The following is a 21,864-nucleotide window of genomic DNA, read 5'->3' as shown; positions in this document are numbered from 1 at the left end:
TCTTCCAATTCTTCGTTAAGTACCCTCGTTTCTTTGTTGGTATAACTATTGTTCAGTATACTTGCAACTTGGTCTTTCTGAATCATTTTTTATCTTGTTTTTTCCTTCGTCATCGTCACCAAAGACCACTTGGTGCTCAACACGCGGAGGTCTTACCACAGGCACAGTTCTTTGGTCATTATATGTCTCTGGAGGTATGGAAACGTGTCCAAAGATGATCTGCGATGTCCTCAATCTATCTAACCAGTTACCAGGACAATTTACAGAGTTATCTTTGTTTTGATAGACCCTCGGGCCCGACTTGAATGCCGAGAATCATCAGATTTAGCCCAGCCAGCACCAGGATCTAGTACGAGTGCTTTTAGAAGCAACTAGTTGTTTGATAGGCGTTCTTGGGCTGTTACCAAGCTTTCCCTGGACCTCCGGGTAGGAAACCCTGCGTGGAGGAGGGTTAAACGCTGTTTTATCAAAAAGCGCTGGTCAGAGCTTCGTTAGAAACTGATTCAGAGCCCACAGGCGACATAAATTACTACCAGCTTGGATTAAATCCATAAAAATGGCCACGTAAACCGTTTGGCCTTTTCTTTTGATTAATTTTTCCATCAGAATGTTTGTATTTTGTTTTTTTTGTCATATAATATGTTTTATTGAATTAACTAATAATTATTACAGTTAATAAACATATAAAATATAAATTCGTCACTCATTAATTGAGAGGTACGTAATGTTTTACTACAGAAACGGAATTGAAGCGGAATGATTCAATTTTTTCCTTGTAATGCGATAAGTTGCATCATCGAATGTTTAGAACGACAAGCGGTCTACCAACTATTTCCTGCATATCCAGAATTAAAGCACTGGGTCACGAAAAAATTTATTCTATATATACAGTGATGTCCGTTATTGCAATGGTCAAAATTATTGAATAATTATTGATTAATCCACCCTATTTGACAGATTTAGTCCCTTTTGGATTATTTTCTGTACCCAAACTCGAAAAAATTGGCTTGTGAGTTAAAGTTCCTTTGGAACTACCCTCGTAAGTTAATACCAAGAACACAATGATGAAATTTGGTTCGCTGACAAGCTTCGAATCAATGAAATAGTGAAGCGTGTGCTAATTTTGAAAAAATCTTCGATAATTACACACAAAAAATGAAAGTTGAAACAAAAATTATTGAATTATAGTTTGAATTGCTACCTCGTACACCCTATTTACCAGATTTAGTCCCTTTTGGATTATTTTCTGTACCCAAACTCGAAAAAATTGGCTTGTGGCTTAAAGTTCCTTTGGAACTACCCTCGTAAGTTAATACCAAGAACACAATGATGAAATTTGGTTCGCTGACAAGCTTCGAATCAATGAAATAGTGAAGCGTGTGCTAATTTTGAAAAAATCTTCGATAATTACACACAAAAAATGAAGATGAAACAAAAATTATTGAATTATAGTTTGAATTGCTACCTCGTACACCCTATTTACCAGATTTAGTCCCTTTTGGATTATTTTCTGTACCCAAACCCGAAAAAATTGGCTTGTGGGTTAAAGTTCCTTTGGAACTACCCTCGTAAGTTGATACCAAGAACACAATGATGAAATTTGGTTCGCTGACAAGCTTCGAATCAATGAAATCGCGAAGCGTGTGCTAATTTTGAAAAAATCTTCGATAATTACACACAAAAAATGAAAGTTAAAACAAAAATTATTGAATTATAGTTTGAATTTCTACATCGTGCACCCTATTTACCAGATTTAGTCCCTTTAGGATTAGTTTATGTACCCAAACCCGAAAAAATTGGCTTGTGAGTTAAAGTTCCTTTGGAACTACCCTCGTAAGAAGACAAACATGAAATTTGGTTCGCTGACAAGCTTCGAATCAATGAAATAGTGAAGCGTGTGCTAATTTTGAAAAAATCTTCGATAATTACACACAAAAAATGAAAGTTAAAACAAAAATTATTGAATTATAGTTTGAATTTCTACATCGTGCACCCTATTTACCAGATTTAGCCCCTTTTGGATTAGTTTCTGTTCTCAAACTCGAAAAAATTGGCTTGTGAGTTAAAGTTCCTTTGGAACTACCCTCGTAAGAAGACAAACATGAAATTTGGTTCGCTGACAAGCTTCGAATCAATGAAATAGTGAAGCGTGTGCTAATTTTGAAGAAATCTTCGATAATTACACACAAAAAATGAAAGTTGAAACAAAAATTATTGAATTATAGTTTGAATTTCTACATCGTGCACCCTATTTACCAGATTTAGCCCCTTTTGGATTAGTTTCTGTTCTCAAACTCGAAAAAATTGGCTTGTAGGTGAAAGTACCTTTGGAACTACCCTCGTAAGTTAATACAATGATGAAATTGGTTCGTTGTGTGCTGTTTTTAAAAAGATCTTAGATAACTAAACAAAAAAAAAAGAAGAAGAGATATAGAAATGGATTTATTTTTGGATTTGAAAAATATCTCAGTCAATTTTTATAAAATTATAAATTACCATACTTGTTTTAGATCTAGACGGCTAGTTTATTAATAACAATGATTTTCAATCGAACACCTTAAACTGATTCAAATGATTGTATGGATTATTTAAATGTTTATGCAGTCGAAGCGAAGTAATTAGCATACTTTTGAAATGGAAAAATCGATCTATAAATAGATATTGACTCGTTTCAAAAGTCGAAAAGCCCTTGAATGTGAAAGTTGTATCGGATTCTAGGAAAAAAAAAATATTTTCTAACGTTCAACTGACATGAATACATATAGATTTATATAAAAACTATATTATGAGCGTCAAACTAATTATCCGGGGTGTTTTATTAGAAATATTTCAATTGGAGTATCGCTCAATAACGTAAATTCAAAAATACAATCAAAACTAATTTCGACATCGGTAAAAAGTGATGGATTGCCTTTCATATAACTCTTATCTTAAATAAATAACATGGTATTTATTCATCAAGTATCGGGTACTCCAAATTTGACTGATGGATGCTTATAGTCCAGGAATTTCCAATAAATCTTCAATTTTCAAATAAATATTGTATTTGAAATAGAGTTTCGTCTAAATAATATCAAAGAAAAAGCACCTTAGACCACATAAAGTATTTATTTAAATCCGTTATTCCCAAAATAGTCCTGGTGAACCACCAGAGATCCGCGGGAGACTCGACCGGGTCCAAAATCGTAAATATGAGTCTTTGAAACTTTTTTTTTATTGTGAAAACCACCAGAAATACCACCATGGGTCATAACTGGCCCATGGACTGAAGAAAATCAATCGGATTGTCCACATCATTAATTTTTTTTCAAATTCTCTTACTGGACTATAAAAATATACAATTATTGGCAAACACTAGGTACATTACACACACCTACTACAAATTACCTTGAGATTGAAGAGAGAACTGGCATTTTGTTGTATATTGAGCGCAACCCACGTGAACCATAATTGTTTATAGAGTTAAATGAAGAAATTTGTTCTATTAGCTTTGATACATGATTTCATTTCAATTACTATTTGAAGAATTAATCTCCTATCAAAACTAAAATAAGATAATAAGCATGCAATTACACAATAAAACGCTGTTTCTTTCTTTATTACTTCACCCAATATATCTATACTTTTGTCGGGTATTATAAACACTTCTTTACAACTAACCCTGGTATATAAATTTGGTTCAGAAATTTTTATAGCCCTTCAAGTTAAAATATGACAGTTAAGGTTGTCAAAAAAGTTCAAGTGAAATCAGTTTAAATATAATCTTTAATATAAATAAATAAATTACGGAATGTGGGCAGCGACTGGCACACTCTCGATAATTCAAAAACCCACATACCTTGTAATTGTCCACTTAAGTCTGCCGACATTTAACACAAATCTTAAGGTACAATTGACTGTCATACTCTATTTTTTTTATAGGCTCATTCAAATTTCGAAACATATATATGCTATATAGATTTAATTTTCTAATAATTTATTTTGTTTATATTGACTTAAAAGTATAATTATTTTTGATTCCTGGACTTCAATTCATGAACATTCTTTTTTACCCCTGTATTTGTGTGACAGCTAACTATCTACCAACCAACAATTCGATACTTATTAAATCGAAAATAACTAGATTTATCACTAGAAATACAACTAAAATAATACCAAATCTATAAAAATGTTAAATATGAATTTTATAATTAAAGAAAATTTCATAAATATCCACAACAAAAAATAAAGGATTAACAACATTTATCATAGAAGACGAAAAGTTAAGTTCTACTAAAGCGGTCAAATCAATCAGCTGATCTGACATATGTCTGTTTAACCAAAAGTAACTAGATTTCTCCCTAAAAATATAACTAGCATCAACATAACAAACCAAGTTGGAATTTAAATATTTGACTAGAATATATCAATAGAGCTTTAATTAAATAATTTTCAAATGCCAAATTAATAGGTTTACATTTTTTAAACTAGATGAAAGAAAAATTAATATTTACGTAATTTATTAATATTTCTAAAGACGCTTCAATAGGTGTTGTTTTACAATGAATGTTATCGATAGTTTCTTATCTAATCAAATAGCTGTTCTCTCAAATACAATAATATGCACACAAATTTGCGTTAGCAATATTTTGCAAACTCGTATAAAAAAATAGTTGAAGAATAAAGAACCAGCCACCATGTTATTTCATTTGGCGCCTAAAGGAGGTAAGGACAGTCGAAAATGCCGCCTTTTTTAAGAAGATATATAACTTTTCTAAAAATGTAATGAAAAAATACGAATTGATAAATTTATAATTATCACCCAAGCATAGAATTAGAACATTTTATTATTTCTGAATAGCTCAAATTAAAATTGGAATTTGTATCTACTCATTTCAGAATGTAATAGTTGAAGCAGTACGTATTAATTTTTTCCGGTAATTATGAAACTTTTCATCGCATCTGAAGAAATATTATTAAAAACCGTAAAACATAAATTTGTAATTTCAAAAATAAATTTTCGCTGCATATATAAAATAAGAGTCTTCTAATTCCTTAACCGAGAAGAAGCTAAAATTTTATTTAAAAAAAGAGAAGAAGCAAAAAAGATAACAGCGTAGGCAGAGAAAAGGGTAAATATAAACATTTACCTCAAATAAAACCACCTGCTGCAACAAAAATCAGAATCACTCGGCAAAAATGTGCAAATTTCACGAAAAAACAGTCTATGACACTCGGCGAAGTTATATTTTTTATCAATCAAGCACAATTTCAAATAATCCGAGCATTCGTCGTCGTAATTAATAAACATTTCATATGTATCTGCCCGCCGTCCGCGCGATCTGTGCTGAACTCAAACTTATTTGAAACATTTCACAGTCCCATGTGCGGTTTTCATTATGCCAGAGTTATTTTTAGACCCTGATGTCATTCTTTACGGACGCTATTGGTCGGCCGTGACATAATACAAGGAGATTATTAGATGGAAGGGTTAGCCTCAACTCACGATTAGAGCGATGTTGCCGTCAAAGGTAGATTTACGATTTTATTGAAGAAATTTCATATCCGAATCAAATTGATAATGTACTGATAAGAAACAAAGGCTGCTACGATGTTGAATATATCAGACGATTTCTAGAAATTTCTCGTAAGCAAATATTTGTGACACATTTTTAGTTTACAAGATTTCTCTTAAGACGCGATTACACTAAATACATTATCATTTGACAGTATACGCTTTATTTTATGGTTACCTTTCAGTAAAAATAAATACTATCATCCATACAAATAAGTTTGTTTTTTAACTAATTTTCTTCAAAAACAATTGAATAATTAATGTCATATGTAGCTTTTTTTGTGTTGCAATTTAATTCTAATTCTGTTCCTAGTCGACAGATGAATGGGTTTAATTGCTATTTTTTATCAAAATAAAACAAAATTCAGCATTTATACACCTCAAATATCTATAATATTGTGGTACATAATTTTTCCATGAAAAAATCAAGGTCTTACACGCTTACAATCCGGCAACGTCGCATCAATAGATAGATGTTTATCTGCCAATGCGCGAATATTACATATTCAAAACAAACGAATTTTTTTTTTTTTCTAATTTTTAAGGATTAATGAATTGAGGCGCGTTAGGTTAGGCGAAGCATCGTCGCGGTCGACAACAACATAGCACCAAATAGATTGGAATTTATGTTCACATAACTGGTAGATTTAAATTTGGTTAGTAGGTTTTACGTTCTCAATGCGGGCGGTATCAGAAGTCCCTATTAAGCATAGAAACATAATAGTTTCTTTGAAATTGAGAACGAGTATTGGAATTAATTCAAATTAATAAAGAATGGTCCAATTTAATATATCTGTATGGATCATTTTCAATTTGTTTTATTAAAAATGTTTTTTAGATTAAAAATGTAATTTTTATCCTGAAAACTTTCAAGTTGAGTCTCTTTTTTTCAAGAATATGTTATTGATGTATATGATATTTGTAAAAAAAAGAACCAATCAAGTACTTGTCTAAAATTTTTATACATTCGTTGATTGGAGCCTTTTTAAATCAGTACTATACATAACCTTACTTCGGTTCAACTATAATGAAGACACGCTTTATTCACTTACGACCTTTTACAGCAAATCTTGTACAAAATCTCAGAAACATGAATCTACATACAATACAATCGTAAACTATACAAAAAAGTGATCAAACATTTCGATTTAATAATTAATTGAATCATTACTATGTTTTTTATTTGTTAATGATTCATCAAATTTGCATTTTCTGATTTATAAGAAGCTTATTGAGAATCGCGAAAGAATTTATCAATAATCGCTAGATGTTGCGAAACTTTAGTTCCGGTTCATGTTTTTTGCATCAATTTAGCTTATCAAACGAGTCAAATTTATTATACAATTATATGTATAAATGTAAAAAGTATAACTAGTGTATATATATAACTGTCAGCAACCAGCTGACGCTCATTGATCATCAATCGCAACAAGCTAGTTATTAATACATAACACCGAAACTTTGTATAAATATAAAAATATGCATTCTATCTTCAATTTTTCTATATTATCTCAAATAATATAGAAATTGTGATATTTAACAAGATATCGAATTGGATAATACAATCCATCGGAAACTACGATCGGATTAATTCGGTTGTAATCGGAAATCACTATCACGGAAACTGAACAAAGTGAACGGGGCAGCCATATTATGATTCGATTTTTTATTTCCAAAAAAATATAAAATCGAATAAAACAAAATCTATTAAGTGTACAAATAGAAAAGAATATGAAAAAATTGTGAATGTGTTATTTGATTAATCTAGCATTAACATTTTTAATAAAATATTAAAGTAAATAACGAATTCAAAATCGCTATAATTAAAATCAATTTTATAATCATTACTGTATAATTAATTATGCCACTTTGGGGAAACTAATTTATGTTGTTGTTTTAAATATATGTGCCAGAGGTGTATTAGCCTGTTTTTCTATCTATAATATTCAACCCAAATTAATAGACGCGTATTGAAATTTTTTATACTTTTTTAGACTTCGAAGAAACTTTTTAGGGTATATTACGAGACAAAAAGAATGAAATTTTGCCTTTGTGCTATTTTTTAATTATAATATTCGAGACAAAAAGTTTATAGTTAATTAAATATTATAGATTATTCCAACACTTTTTTATAAAAATAACATGTTATTGTTTGCTTTTTGCAAGAAATCCGTCTCTGTAATTCACTTTTGTTGATTTATAACCAGATTTTTATCTTTCTCTATTGCAATGTAGTCGGCATAATGAAAAATGGTCCATCTGGTAATGTAAATATTTCTTCACATCCTGTCCTTGAGTTTGTACATACAAATCAAATTTAAAAAGAGTGCTAATCAGATTAGACTAAATAATAAAAACGCAATTCCACATAATTACAAACAAATAATGTGTAAATACATTAAACCAATTTATTGTTTTTTAAGTTTGAAATGCGTATTAATATTTAAATCTAAATTTCACTAAAACTCGTATTATTTATGGGAAAGTAGATATGTTATCAATGAGTAAAGCTAACTTCACATCGTTATATTCTATTTTTTTCCAAAAAATTTTTTAATTATTATTATTATTTGACAGTTGTGGAAGGAACCAAACGGAAATTTTATTACCACAAAAATTATTTTATTAGGAATTGTAATTAAGTTCTTATATACAGTAAAATCATAGATAAATTACTAAACATTTATAGACGTTTCGTTTTATAGTCCTATAAGAAGTATACGCTCCATGTCATTTGGAGCAAACGTCAAAATACGTAAATTTTATCAAAACAAGTTAAGTTGGTAAATATTTTTCTAATACGAATTTTAAAATTGCTTTATAAATATTATTGCTATATATAAACAAATATATGGCTTCAGCAATGTCGGAAAGCGTCAAAGAAAAGCGTCACAGAGTAAGTAAATAATTTCTAAAATAGTTTATTACATTATCATCTCGGAAGCCATTATGCTAGTATACTCTATAATTAGTTCTGACATTGTATCCAATGTTTTCTATCGTTTTCCGAATCTACTTAGGTACTATTAGGTCCTCTACCTGAAGATTTTCTACAAATTAATCCTCTCAGACACGAGCAACAAGAAGCTGCCGATAGAGAAACAGCTCTAGCCCTTCAACAACTATATACCGAAGGACCGGTATCCTACGTTATTAATCCCGCTGGAAGACTCAGTATCACCGTAGCCCAAGCTAAATTAGCCAAGAACTACGGAATGACCAGAATGGATCCATATTGTCGAATAAGAGTGGGACATTCCATATATGAAACACCAACTGATCCAAACGGAAGTAAAAACCCCAGATGGAACAAAGTAGTTTACTGGTAAGTAAAATTCTTAAATAGCAGCATTTGTTCAAATAACTATTTTAATTTCTAGTTACTTACCAAATGGTATAAATACAATTACAGTAGAAATATTTGATGAAAGATCATTTACAATGGACGAATTGATTGCTTGGGCTCAAATTACCATCCCCCCACAGGTTTTAGCTGGGGAAACTCATGAAGATTGGTATCCCCTGAGTGGTAAACAAGGAGAAGGCGTAGAGGGCATGATAAATTTGGTGCTAACTTATACTGTAAGTACTACATTATATATTTAAAGTGAATGAATGATTAGATAGATAAGGGAATGAATGACTAGATACATAAGTAAATTGAAGGGGTAAGGGATCTTTTTGTTCTAATTGTTTTTACTCACAATTAAAAACAAAATATTCAGAATCCAAATGAAGCGAGTGGACAAGTAGGATTTTCAGCAATCAATAAACATGAAATTATTAGCAAAAGTTCATCCTACACAATATTTTAATGATTTTTATGTTAAAGTGATACTTTTGAGCATTCAAAATAGCTTACGATGCTTTTAAAACAATTCTATACACAAACAAATGAAGAAAATAATATAGAGTAGACAATGTAAACGCATATTTGCCAGAAATAATTTGCTGGAGAGTCGGGAATAATAGAGAAATTAATTGAATATTTGGTAATGAAAACATTGTCTGATTCATTAAAGCCCAGATGTTGAGATGATTTAGCTACATATAAAGGAAGTGGATGCCTGAAAAAATCATGCAGTGGTAGAAAAGGGGCATCAGATCGAGTTCACGAAGACTTACAACAATGAATATGAAAGGATGGAGAAGAATGGATCATTTTGGAGGCTCACATTGAGCTGTAGTGCCAATTTATTCCATTAATAGAGATATTATTTGGAAGATATTTGTAAAAACTGCTTTTAAGAAGTACCTTATACTTTGTGAATAGTATTTGACCCTAAATATTTCCGATTTAGTTTTATGGACTTCCACTCAATTGAAAAATGATTTGGTTATTCAGTTGTAATGTTGGGCTATATTCAAAGGTTTGGTAGATGATAATACCACTAGGAAAGTAGAAGAATTACGCAAATACCACATATAATGATTATTCTTCATTTTACTTCAGACAGCTCCTCCTAATTGGTATGCCCCAAGTCAACCTGTAATGGTAGTACCTAGAACGGATGGTACTATTAAACCTGTGGCAGTGTATCCGGTTCCGGCACCTGAAACTAATGTAGCTCCTCCTGCTCCTGTTTTAAGTGAATCTGAATTGAAACAGGTGATTACGTCTTGTTTTTATTGTTTTCCTATTTTTTTTTCTATGGGTTTATTTTGAATATTGATCTTGTTTTAGATCAAAGAAATGTTTCCTAATATCGAAAACGAAGTTATCAAAACTGTATTTGAGGCTAATAGAGGAGATAAAGAGAGTACTATAAATTCTTTACTACAAATGGCTGATTAACCAATTTACTTTATAGTTGAATGTTTGCGATTTTGGTACCTTATTTATAATTTCCGTATCAATGCTTGTTACCCTGTTATTTCTTTATATACATTTTAGCTTTATATTTAGAAATATTGGCCATAAATTTACTAATTTCTAGTCGATTAAAATATAATTTCAAAAGTATGTTTAGTTGTTGTGCCAATAAATGTTTTATTAGCAATTATTTGTTTTATTTGAACCTAAATATACAATGAAAAAGCAGATTTAAGTATATTACAAAAAAAATTGTGAAAACTGGAATCTAATGTACGTGGGAAAGACTCAATTCCAATGAAAATGTTCATTGAATTGAAATTTTATACAAATAGCAAGCAATCAAAGAAAAACTGGAATCTAAGTACAAGTTATTGATCCAATTAACACATCTTGCCAATCAGAAGGTATAACAGACACTACACTACTGTTAATCCAATTCAATTGAAGTATCCCTATATCCAATATGAAATATTATTAGGGGCACAGCAGTAAACTATGCAGAAATGTTGTGCTCAGTTAATATTTGCACATTTGGCATGACTAATTCTGATTTGTGATCCGATTTGCTGTTTATACCGAGCTTAAGTGCAATTTTCAATGTGGTAAATACTTTCAGTGATAATTAAAACGAATAAAAATTCACTGGAAACGTGTAGGTGCGTTCAGGATTTGTAAAGTTACACATGTTTTATACCACATTTAATTCGAACTAAATAGTTATGCCGAACATTAATTTCGAAGGTACTGGAAGCAGTTGTCACCGCTTTGTGTCTAATTATCCAGAAAATGGTGTAAAATCGTCTGTAAAAACTTGCTTTTAACTACACATCATAATTGAAAAAAAACTAACATATCCACGTTTCCAGGAGGAAATTTCGCACTACTTTAAGTAGCAACACTTAAAGAAAGCCTTTCCTGGTAAAACTGAAAATAATGGGATCTAAAAACGGATAAATAACTTCACAAAGCAAAGAACTTTACAGGCAGTAATTTATGGTAATAACGGCGGCCATATTTAAATGAACATCAATTCATAATAGTTGCGTTCGGTAATGTTGTTCGCGGAACATAGAGAACGATTTGTTTCACGTGAACGGGGTAATTGCCAAATAGTAAATTTCTCATGCAATGATTGGTATACTAGAAAGAATGTATTGCTCGATCCGCAGAGGTTGCAAGCTCAAAACATTTGTGTCTCGTACCGCGCATGACACATGCGCACTAGGTCGAATTGTTCAATTTTCTTTTTGTAACATATATTTTTATCTTTTATCTGATTTATCTTCAAGTGGTTTGTAATTGGATACACATTGGAGAATAAATTCATCGTTTATGTTTCTATCCATGTTATATCAAAAGTGCGTTCCACTTCGCACGCGAATTGCATTAGAAACGTACCTTAATTACAAAACCAACACATAAGTACAAACAACTATCGAATAACATTACTAATTGAGAAGTATCGAAACGTCAAAAGTCAAAACAAATCTGAGTATTCTATTTCAAGATCTGAAGCAAAGAGATCTTACTCAAAAATTCATATTACCGAACTCGAACCGAGCAGTGAGATCGAAATAAAGTGGATTGCCGAACGATACCGAACAATCAGAGTCATCAGATGTACATAGCCGAACGCAGTACTTGACAATTCGTTAGATTTCCTAATGCCTTGTACACACGAGGCTACTCATTTGAAATTAATTACTGACGCGAATCACTAACTAGTCACCGATGAGTCACTACCACGCTTACATGACCTATTTTATTTGATTAGATGCGAATTTAAAAAAACAAACGATATTTTTATTAGAATAGATTGTTGAGTTTTAATAAATAAATTATTTTTAACGAGGACAACAGAAATATTAATGGCTTGGCAACATTGTTAATCGATTTTTCACTTCTACTATATATCATCTATCGGTTTATAAAAGTTGCTTCTTCTCTTTTCAAAACGAGGGCAGCACATTTTTCTAAGTGATGTAGAATCTTTGAAAAAATATTGAGATACTTATATGCAGAGAACTTTATCTTGTAGTAAAATGTTTCAAGTATTGACTAGTAGATGGCGAAAAATTAATTAGACGGTTCTACGGTTAATTCTTATTCATCCATACGACAAATTGACGTTTATAATTTGATATTGTTTAATTACATATGGTACATACGTATTTCATTATTTTCTTATGTTTTCCCATCATATGTAAAGCAATGAAAGTTCGTGATCATTGTTAGGTTAAAATACCAGTCAAACTACTTAACCTTGATAACTTATTTGTTAAAATAATGAGGATTGAGAAATTTCCAGTAAAAATTATTTTATGGTAATAAAATAAAAGTTATCTTGATATTAGCAAACAAAATAGTGATGGATAATTCCCCTTTAAACAAAGTAAGTTCGATTAACAAAAAATATTGATGAAAGTATTTATATAATCTCGTTTTTTAGGCTCACCAGGAAGAGAGAAGGGCAGAAGTATTTTTACGACAGAAAAAATACGACGAATGTATCGAGTGCCATAAAAGAAGCATTCTATTATTAGAAGAAAGTTGTAATTTAACAACAAATAAAAAGGCTTTAGAATCTATTGCACTTCAGATACGTTATAACCAAAAACAAATTGATTTGGTTTTATACAAGCAAGCCCATTCGAAAATGGAATCTCTCTGGAAAGCACTGCAGAAAACTAAAACTTACGGTGGTATGGAAACTGTAAAAGACGAACTAGATATAGAGGCAACCATTTCTAGGACTATTGAAGTACATGATTCTTTAATAGACTATCTGGGTAAGTATTTATCAATTTTGGATAGAAGATGGGTTATGGGGTGTTTTTGGAATAATATTTATAGGTAAAAGAGGCGGTAGTGATAATGATAGTGTGAAATCCTGTTCAACTAGTGACAATGAGGAAAAATTGGAAAAAGTAAAGACAGAAGTGATTGGGTTCAAATGTCCTAAAGACGATGCACAAATCATTGAAGAATTCAAAACTTTAAGTGGACAATTACGAGATTCTGTTAAATGTCTTTTAGTTCAGCTCGATGATCGAAATAAGGAGATTGAAAAACTCAAAAACACCATCAGGCAATTAGAAAATGAAAAAGAAAAAGGTACAGATTGAAATTTGTGGTATTATCGTTGTTTTCGTCACTTCATCTCATTTTTGTTATAAATGTATGTTTTTTATGTATTTGAGTGTTTTTTTTTGAACTTTCATTCACAGTTCATCAAATCTATTATTTATTTGTTTAGTTTTTAAGATTTAAATCGATTTCATACCTTAATAAGGCAGCGAATTATAGGTTATACAATATAAAAGCTGACACATGTCATTATTGACATATATTATGTCATAAATTAATTAATTCTTAAAAATTTGAAATTAAAATCAGACTTGCAATAAAATCAAATTAAATGTGTTTGCTTCATTGAAATATACGATTTAGAATCATTTTAATGTAATATACACTATTTTGAGTTGAAATTTCGACATAACCTCAATTTTTCATCAACATCTATACTTCTTCCAAAATTTGACAACGTTGTTCAAACATCACCATGACGTAAATCAGTTTTTATAGTGTAACATCTATAGATAACATTGTAAATTTTTTTAACTTTTAATTTCTTAGAGTTTTTTATATATTTTTTATGGATTCATATTAATTTTAGATCTATTTTCATAAAAAACAGTTTAAATCAAGGGGAATAAATATTTTGAACTATTTTTTTATGAAAAGAGACCTAAAATAATTGTATGTATACAAATGTAGTACATAATGTGTGAATCAGCTTTAATTGTCAAATTTTAACACCTGTTGAATGTTTTTTTGTTCTAATTATATTTATATTCATCGTTTTCACCTTTAGATTAGTAAACGGTTCCCATTTACTATCCAATATTTTATTGTGATGAAGTGATTTTTTTTTCAATTTTTGCAGCTCAACAAGAAAAACGTAAAGCAAGTTTAAAAGTTGTAACGGATTCGTCGGGGGGCACTTCGCCTTATATATATTCTCCGTGTAGTGAATTAAGTCCGGATATTATATACGAAACTAGACATTTACCCCCACTAGCCCCCCTCGAAATGCCCGATTTAAATTATTTAAGTACGATTATGAGAAGTCCAACGAATAATTGATTATCTATTTCTATTTATTGTTGAATATGTCGTTAATAAAATGTTTTTATTCTGAAATTTACGTTTTGTTATTTACGTCACATAACCTCCAATAAACTGACAAATTGACGTTTTGATATTTACATCGCATAACCTGCAATATAGTGACAAATTGACGTCTTAGAATTAACGTTTGAAGTATGAATTTATAAGACCCGTTGGTATCACAAGTTTCTTCGACAATTTTTACAACGACGTATGACAGTTGGTTTACATCGTTGCCACGTTGTAACTTTTTCCAAGTTTTAGCATAAAATGTTTATTATGACATTCAATTGAACCAATGGAGATAATTTCTTTTTACGACTCTTGATAACCGTTTATTTGGTATTAATAGCAAAATTTTTCGAATTAGATTGTCAATGATGTCATTTTGAGATGGTCCATTGACGTTTTGTTATTTACTTCAATAAACTAGAATCGAGTGACGTCTTAAAACATGTTGGTAGCACTGGTTTACACGAGATGTGACAGTTGCTTTACATTGTTGCCATATTTCTCCAGTTTCAGCATAAAATTATTCAATTTTAGTATTTATTTTGATTTTCATTAAATATTTGCGGTATATAAAGATTTTATAAGGAGATATGGAATGAAAGGGGGAAATAAAACAATTTTTTATTGCTTATTACTCTAATTCTAAAACTGAAATCATCACAGTAAGTCAGTTCAACTAAAAACGAAAAACTATAATCACTTTTTATTTATATATATATATATATATATAAGAATATAAGTCGACGGTATTTGTCAAAAATACTAATACACTATTCTATAAGCTTTTGTCAAATCGTAACAAAAATATTCATAAATACAGAAAGAAAGGTAACATCCAGTTGAAACCGTCTTCCTTCGAATAGTAGTGGAATGTCATACGTCAAACCTATTACCAACTAAATATTACCAATTCCCCTATAAAATACTAGTTGTAATAAAACTTGCTCTATATTATTATAAAAATAAATCTTCTGTGCTGATATAGGTACTTGAACTGGTCCACAATGCGGATTTACATATATATACAAATAGATTACTACGGAACTGTTACTAAAATATCTTTGTATTCAACTTTCGGTTAATGCATCAATCATTAAGTCCCAAATCCAATACATTGATGTCAATACAAATAAAGTTTATGACATTCAAACGACAGATATCAAATTTTGAATTCGTTCCCTTCAATCGTATGCTAGAACCACAAAGAAAATTTTTATTTTTGTCAAAAAAACGATTGTAGAATTCCAAGATTGGAAAATTGGAAAGCTACTGGACTCATTATATTAATCATATATTTTTAAATTAAAAAAAAAAATAGAAATCAGGGAATTAAACTGAAACCGATCACTATAACTAATTAAAAAAATCTAAATTTGTTTGAAAAATTTGTTTTTATATCAAGTAGATTGTGGACTTATTAATTGACAAGTCTGGAATTACTATAAACCAGTAGAAAAATATTTTTTCTATCAAGTGAGGTGTATTTTAAACTTTTATCGAAATAAAATTGGAAAATTTTTCAAAGTAGTAACTTTCTACTGAGTAATTAATGATTTTGAAGCAAGTTATGTACAAAATCATCTGAATCAAAATTTTGAGTATGATCTAAAACTATTTGAAGCTACAGAAATAAATAATACGATCAAATGTGTATCCAAAAATTAATATTTTTGATTTCGTTATTAGAAAATGTCAACCAGCTCTGAAAGGTACTTTAAATAGAGATGTCTAGGACTAGAATTATATTTGTCTATCACATAAATGTACAATAAGATTCTTATTTTAGCAAAATATATGATCTAATTCATATCGACTTTAGTTTATAACCGTATACTAGAAATGTTGACAAATTGTTGAAAAAATGTGTTTTTGACAATAAAAAATGTAAAGAATTAATAAAAATCATCCATTTCCATGATTTAGTTTTTGAAAAATACTAATAAACTTATTAAAATATGTTGAGGTGTGTGGCCAGCTTTACTATCAAAATATATAAATTAATTAATTAAACAAAAATTATTTAATTGTGTCACAATCGATTATCACTGGTCAAAAATCTACTTTGGTCACGTGTTTAATAATCTTCAATATACTAATGTCTCTATTCAATAAGTATAGGTGGCCATGGACTATTTATTTCATATCGAATGTAGTTTATAACCGTATATTGGATATGTAGATTTTTTGTTAAAAAAAGTGTTTTTGAGAATAAAAAATTAATAGAAAACATTCATTTTCAACATTTATTTTCGAAAAATCAAAATACCAATTAAAATCTGTGGAGGTGTGTGGCCTGCTTTACTAGTAAAGTATATAAATTATTCAATTAAATGAAGATTATTTAAATGCGTCAAATTCGAATATCACTGATTATGTTTACAACAAAAATCTACTTTAGTCAGGTGTTTAATAATTCCTGTTATATTGGTTCACATTTCTGGTAGTATGGGTGGCCATGGACTATTAACTTTATACAAAATAACAACTGAAATTGGTTAAGTACATGTAATTTCAAGTATTATTTTGACGTTTATTGATAATTTGTTTATAAAAAAAATTGTCAATAAGTCATTAAATTATACCAATCTTGTAAATTCAGATAGTTGTACACATTTTTGAGATTCCGGTATATAAACATCGTCGTATCTACATATTAATAAAGAAAAAAATAATATAATACAAATAACTCTGATTACCTTTGGTAAAATATTTGGTTATATATAGAAATTATTAAAATAGGTAGCAAGTAGGGTTAAGTACACATTTTTAAGATGATATGCTCGCATCTTGAAAACACCCAGTATGTGTTAGAATTCGAAAAATATTAACATTAAAATTAATTTCTCCAGAGTTTTCTTTCAAGTTTTCCAAAATAATCATTTTATTCAACGCAATTACAGCATATCGCAAATAACTTTTCATACTAATAAACCTCCTAGAAAATTTAAATCTCTTTTTTTATATATATATAATAAAATAACACGTGAAATTTTTCGAATTCTACATCGCCCTATATATATAAAAAAGAAAAAAGCAGCTCAAATTTTTTATGTTACTTTACCCGTTATTAACTATTTTTCTTTTTAGGTTAGGTTACCTGTAAAAGCGCATTTTTATAAATTTACTTTCAATAATAACGGTGAGAAGTGACATAAATATTGTCAAATAAATAATCAATAACATCAAAAATTTTATTTTTTCGTACTGAAACGTGCAAAAAAATTGTTTGAAGACCATCTAAACTAAATAAGAAACTTAGGTTCCTCATAACAAATTTTTGAAGACTCGTAGAGGATCAATACTGTCAATTAGAAGATTTATGCATATTCAGATCTCTAACAATGCAATACGGTTAAAAAAACTTTATTTCCTAAGAAAACGAGTAGAAAATATGCAAAACAACAAAAAATAATTCAGTTTTATGTAGGACACCCTGTATGTCTAATATACCTGAAAAATATCCTTTCATGATTATTTTCTATAACTATGATGATAATATATGAAAAAATTTTATTTTTTGATACTTTACGATGCCTAAAAACCTTCTATTTGACAATAACTGATTTTTATTCTAAATCTAACATTAACAAGAAAATAATCTCAATGTGGATCAAGGTGTATAGGGAGGTGGTGGTATGCAGTATGGTGGCGGAGGTATAGGGTGATGGAAAGTGTCGAGGCCGTCATCGAACGCGTCTAAAAGACACCTATCGTCGTCTCTTGAATAACGTGAATGATGTAAAGGAAGAACTAATGTATAAACGATTCCACAGCAAGTTACAGCACCTATAAACCAACAATTAACTGGTATTCCGGCATCAGCTGTGTCTCCTAGTAAATTATTAGTAAATAAAATATAAAATTAGCTTACCAGAAGCAGCTATGAGGTAAAATCCTATACCATAACTAACAGATGACTGTTGTTTGGGGTAAACTTTTGCCAAAGACACTTCTAGTAATACAACTATGTAATAAGAGATTCCGACGATAACCATAATCCATATAACTGAAGATATGATATATTTAATTAAAAAACAAATTATTAATTGATTTTACCTGTAAAAGTACCCATAACCGCATATCTTCTCAATGATGTATAAACTGGGTGTTTAGGTCCGATAATTTCCAAAAAGAAACCCATTAATGCAAAAATGATTGTCATAAAACAAAGTACTATAGTAATTCTCATCATGTTAACTATTTTTGGTGTTATACAGTCATAATCTACAAAAAAAATCAATACCAAATATGCAATACTGCAAAAAAGGCGTAAGTAGTTATTTAAATGAGATAACAAATTTCATATTTATTTATAAAGACATAACTCGCCTGAATAATCGATATCTTCTTCATTTGAAAACCCGAACCAGAAAAATTCACCTAAGGTGAGGTACGGAACACATACTGGTCCAGTAATTGAAAACCAAGTCAAATCTACCAATGACATGCTTATAAGAGTGATTGTAAGCATGTGGAATGTAGCAGAAATAACATTACTCTCATCCTCTTTCGGATGAACCCACTGTGTAATACAATTCAACACCCTTTGAGACATTTTCTAAAAGAATTCTTCAAATATATTCTACATATACAGAAATCAAATTATTAGAAAAACTTTAGCGATGAAATTAAAAATCGTCTAAAACATTTATGACTTTTAATTAAATTAGTTTTAAATACATTTTACGTATTTTACATATTCGTTTTAAATTAATTGGTATTAAACTTGTAGATAGTGAATAAATATAATATAAAATCTTTTATTTAAACAAGGGTTATTTACGATAATTAGAAAATTACCTCAGATGGGTGGATTCTTCCTGGGAGATTATGTTAAATTTGTACTCATGCTTTGACACGTCCCATAAACAAATCAACAGTGATACAGATAGAGTTATTAAAAGATTCAAAAAACTAATTTCAAAATTTATTTCTTAAAATTATGCAAAATCTGTTTTTTAAAAGGAATTATTCCGTCTTCTTTATTTTTTAACAATGGTTTTATTTTGACAGTGACAGCTGATTTCTATTGCTTTACATACTCTTGTCACCAAATAATACTATCGTTGTCGTGTACCGAACGTTAAAAAGAGATGCAAAACTACTCGATTTTTAGTGCTATAAAGAGTACACTTTATTTGGGTTCCGTTTTTGTAGCAAAATTTTTATCTATATAATGGGACGTATTAAAATTTTTACATACTGTCAATCAAATATGTAGACCCACAAAAAGATAAGCTAAAATATCTTAATTAAATTATTACATAATTATAAATAGCAGTTCTGAATATCAATGTACAGAATAATAATCATATTTGATAATATTCTCCAAATACATGGTAATATTTATTTGAATTTTCATATCGACACCACTGTATATTTACGGTCATATTTTAATCATGAATCCCTTTCCAAAATTGAAAAGAAACATATGACCAACAAACAAACCAAATGATTTAGTTACCACGTATCCAGGGAATGAGATTTGAAATTCACTTTAGTTTGAAATATATAAGGCACGTCTTGGAAAAATTGACGTAGCTTTTTTGGCAGACAGCATCATTTGTTACCTTCTTTCTATCTACTCGTGTTAGATAAATTTTTCTGATTAATAATCGTGATACATATGAGTAAACATCCCTATCGTTTATTCTAATAAAAGAGGATTGTGTCAGCAAAAAATAATCCAGTCAAAAAAAGTTACTGATCGGATTTAAAAACTTTTTCAGTAGACTAAATAAATTAGAATCTATATTTGAGATGAGTTTAAAAAATAAACATATAACAACAACTCCTTTTATATGATACACTCGAAAAAAAACATGATATATACCTTTCGTCACCATCCTAATTCCGTCCCTGTAGTAAGAGATAATGACATAACTTTTAATTCCTTGGGGAAATTACTTTTTGGCTTACACACAATAATGGAGATGTGACGCTAATTTACTTTTCATTAAATTAACAGCGCCAAATGTCAATTTCTAATTCAGTCCTAATGAAATTTTGCACATAAATGGTTCAGGTTTAAATACATTTAGGAAACTGTAGAAGCTTGCAATTATCATTACATCCAGTATAAGTATATTGTTGATGTCAATATAAAAATATATTTGAAAGAAATTTAAAATTTCTAGAAAGATATATAAAAATATTTAATTGTCATTTTATAAATTTGTTTTGACAAATAGACACTAGAAAGGGGAGGGGGGATTGAGACATTTTTTTCAGCCATAGACAAAACAGAAGTATAGTAAAAGGTTCCTTATAAGATGAAGAGGAAAATAATTTATAAATTTTGTGTTGGAACTGTTAAGAACCTATGATAAATATTATATATATATATATATATATATATATATATATATATATATATATATATATATATATATATATAAATAGCTGATGATTTTTTATAGGAAGCAATATTTTTATGGTAAGTCGAATCGATTGAATACTTATTGTTTTATCTATGGTTAAAGAGATATTTTACAATCAAATTATCAATGAATTAACATACTACGATGTAAGAGAAGAGTTCAAGTTATTGTTTCATCATCATTAAAACAACACCTTTGCCTCGAAGTGCTTTTCGTAGTTTTCTTCGACATATTTACAGTATTGATGCAGCCTTGAAGCTATTTGCCAAATACTCAAAAAGAATTTGGTATAAAAATATTAAACTGGAGTTTGTTTTCTTTGGAAACAAACTTTGATCACTTCTTTCCTACATGGTTTTATTTTTATCAAAATAAAAACAATTCCACACAAAGAGAGTTTCCAAAAATTCTGCAAATATCTAAGTTTCTATAGTTGTGCCAGAAGAACTACTGAGAAGTTTATATTCGAATTAATAATTCTGGTGATCATTTGAGAATCTTTCTTTAGTAATGGAAGTATAAAAACTTGGAGAAAGAATTATATTTCAATATTTTAGGTGATGAACATGATAAAGTTCATTTCTATCAAAGAATCAAATCTCTCATAAAGGTAATGTTTGTACAACCATCAGCTGTCATTATTGTCTTGGCGACCTATTTATCGAAATCGAGTTTTTATTTAAATCTACTTTTTTAAATCACTACCTTGTAAGTATTTATTTTAATTTATTTCCATTTTCAATATCAAGGCTTATCCTTAAACTATTCCCCCGATGAGCAGTTTCCAAAATATATCTAAATGTTTTACCTTATGATTGGGAGAGTAGCCACTGCCAACTAGAGTATGAAGTTAGCAGCAGTGACGGAATGGAAGTCTGATCTAATCCTAAAAAACACAAAAAAAATCTAAATTAAATCTATATAAGAAATAT

The 21,864-nt window shown here is 29.4% G+C and overlaps 4 protein-coding genes across 4 annotated transcripts in view; 2 read left to right on the top strand and 2 right to left on the bottom strand.

Annotated features, from left to right (window-relative positions):
• Positions 1 to 5,366, bottom strand: part of LOC130894899 (activating transcription factor 3) — a 52,028-nt gene extending 46,662 nt beyond the window's left edge. Inside the window, exon 1 of the mRNA XM_057801928.1 lies at positions 5,130 to 5,366. The gene's annotated coding sequence lies outside the window, so the exon portion shown is untranslated. The remainder of the gene's footprint in view (positions 1 to 5,129) is intronic.
• Positions 5,367 to 8,272: 2,906 nt separating this feature from the next.
• Positions 8,273 to 10,554, top strand: LOC130894907 (toll-interacting protein-like). The gene is made up of 5 exons (XM_057801941.1): positions 8,273 to 8,450; positions 8,575 to 8,879; positions 8,935 to 9,136; positions 10,008 to 10,163; positions 10,239 to 10,554. Exons 1-5 carry the CDS (start codon positions 8,406 to 8,408, stop codon positions 10,347 to 10,349), a joined length of 819 nt encoding a protein of 272 aa, XP_057657924.1. The 5' UTR covers positions 8,273 to 8,405; the 3' UTR covers positions 10,350 to 10,554.
• Positions 10,555 to 12,448: 1,894 nt separating this feature from the next.
• Positions 12,449 to 14,573, top strand: LOC130894894 (nuclear receptor-binding factor 2-like). The gene is made up of 4 exons (XM_057801919.1): positions 12,449 to 12,762; positions 12,820 to 13,159; positions 13,224 to 13,484; positions 14,317 to 14,573. Exons 1-4 carry the CDS (start codon positions 12,739 to 12,741, stop codon positions 14,514 to 14,516), a joined length of 825 nt encoding a protein of 274 aa, XP_057657902.1. The 5' UTR covers positions 12,449 to 12,738; the 3' UTR covers positions 14,517 to 14,573.
• Positions 14,574 to 16,781: 2,208 nt separating this feature from the next.
• Positions 16,782 to 19,596, bottom strand: LOC130895053 (transmembrane protein 127-like). Its single transcript, XM_057802164.1, has 5 exons — positions 19,353 to 19,596; positions 18,882 to 19,110; positions 18,609 to 18,776; positions 18,424 to 18,558; positions 16,782 to 18,338 (listed from the first exon to the last, which is right to left on the bottom strand). Exons 2-5 carry the CDS (start codon positions 19,105 to 19,107, stop codon positions 18,163 to 18,165), a joined length of 705 nt encoding a protein of 234 aa, XP_057658147.1. The 5' UTR covers positions 19,108 to 19,110; positions 19,353 to 19,596; the 3' UTR covers positions 16,782 to 18,162.
• Positions 19,597 to 21,864: the final 2,268 nt, after the last annotated feature.

This window comes from Diorhabda carinulata, chromosome 6 (genome assembly GCF_026250575.1).
Source record: "Diorhabda carinulata isolate Delta chromosome 6, icDioCari1.1, whole genome shotgun sequence".
Taxonomy (NCBI): domain Eukaryota; kingdom Metazoa; phylum Arthropoda; class Insecta; order Coleoptera; family Chrysomelidae; genus Diorhabda; species Diorhabda carinulata.
The sequence above is the reverse complement of the archived record's forward strand: the minus strand, read 5'-3'. Positions and strand labels throughout refer to the sequence as shown.

Coding starts and splice junctions, on each gene's coding strand:
- LOC130894907 (XM_057801941.1), top strand. CDS start 8,406: ATGGCTTCAGCAATGTCGGAAAGCGTCAAAGAAAAGCGTCACAGA. Junction 9,137..10,007: donor ATTTGGTGCTAACTTATACT/GTAAGTACTACA, acceptor ATTTTACTTCAG/ACAGCTCCTCCTAATTGGTA. Junction 10,164..10,238: donor GTGAATCTGAATTGAAACAG/GTGATTACGTCT, acceptor ATCTTGTTTTAG/ATCAAAGAAATGTTTCCTAA.
- LOC130894894 (XM_057801919.1), top strand. CDS start 12,739: ATGGATAATTCCCCTTTAAACAAA. Junction 13,160..13,223: donor TTCTTTAATAGACTATCTGG/GTAAGTATTTAT, acceptor TAATATTTATAG/GTAAAAGAGGCGGTAGTGAT. Junction 13,485..14,316: donor AGAAAATGAAAAAGAAAAAG/GTACAGATTGAA, acceptor CAATTTTTGCAG/CTCAACAAGAAAAACGTAAA.
- LOC130895053 (XM_057802164.1), bottom strand. CDS start 19,107: ATGTCTCAAAGGGTGTTGAATTGTATTACACAGTGGGTTCATCCGAAA. Junction 18,559..18,608: donor GGTTATGGGTACTTTTACAG/GTAAAATCAATT, acceptor TCATATCTTCAG/TTATATGGATTATGGTTATC. Junction 18,339..18,423: donor TTACCTCATAGCTGCTTCTG/GTAAGCTAATTT, acceptor GTTGGTTTATAG/GTGCTGTAACTTGCTGTGGA.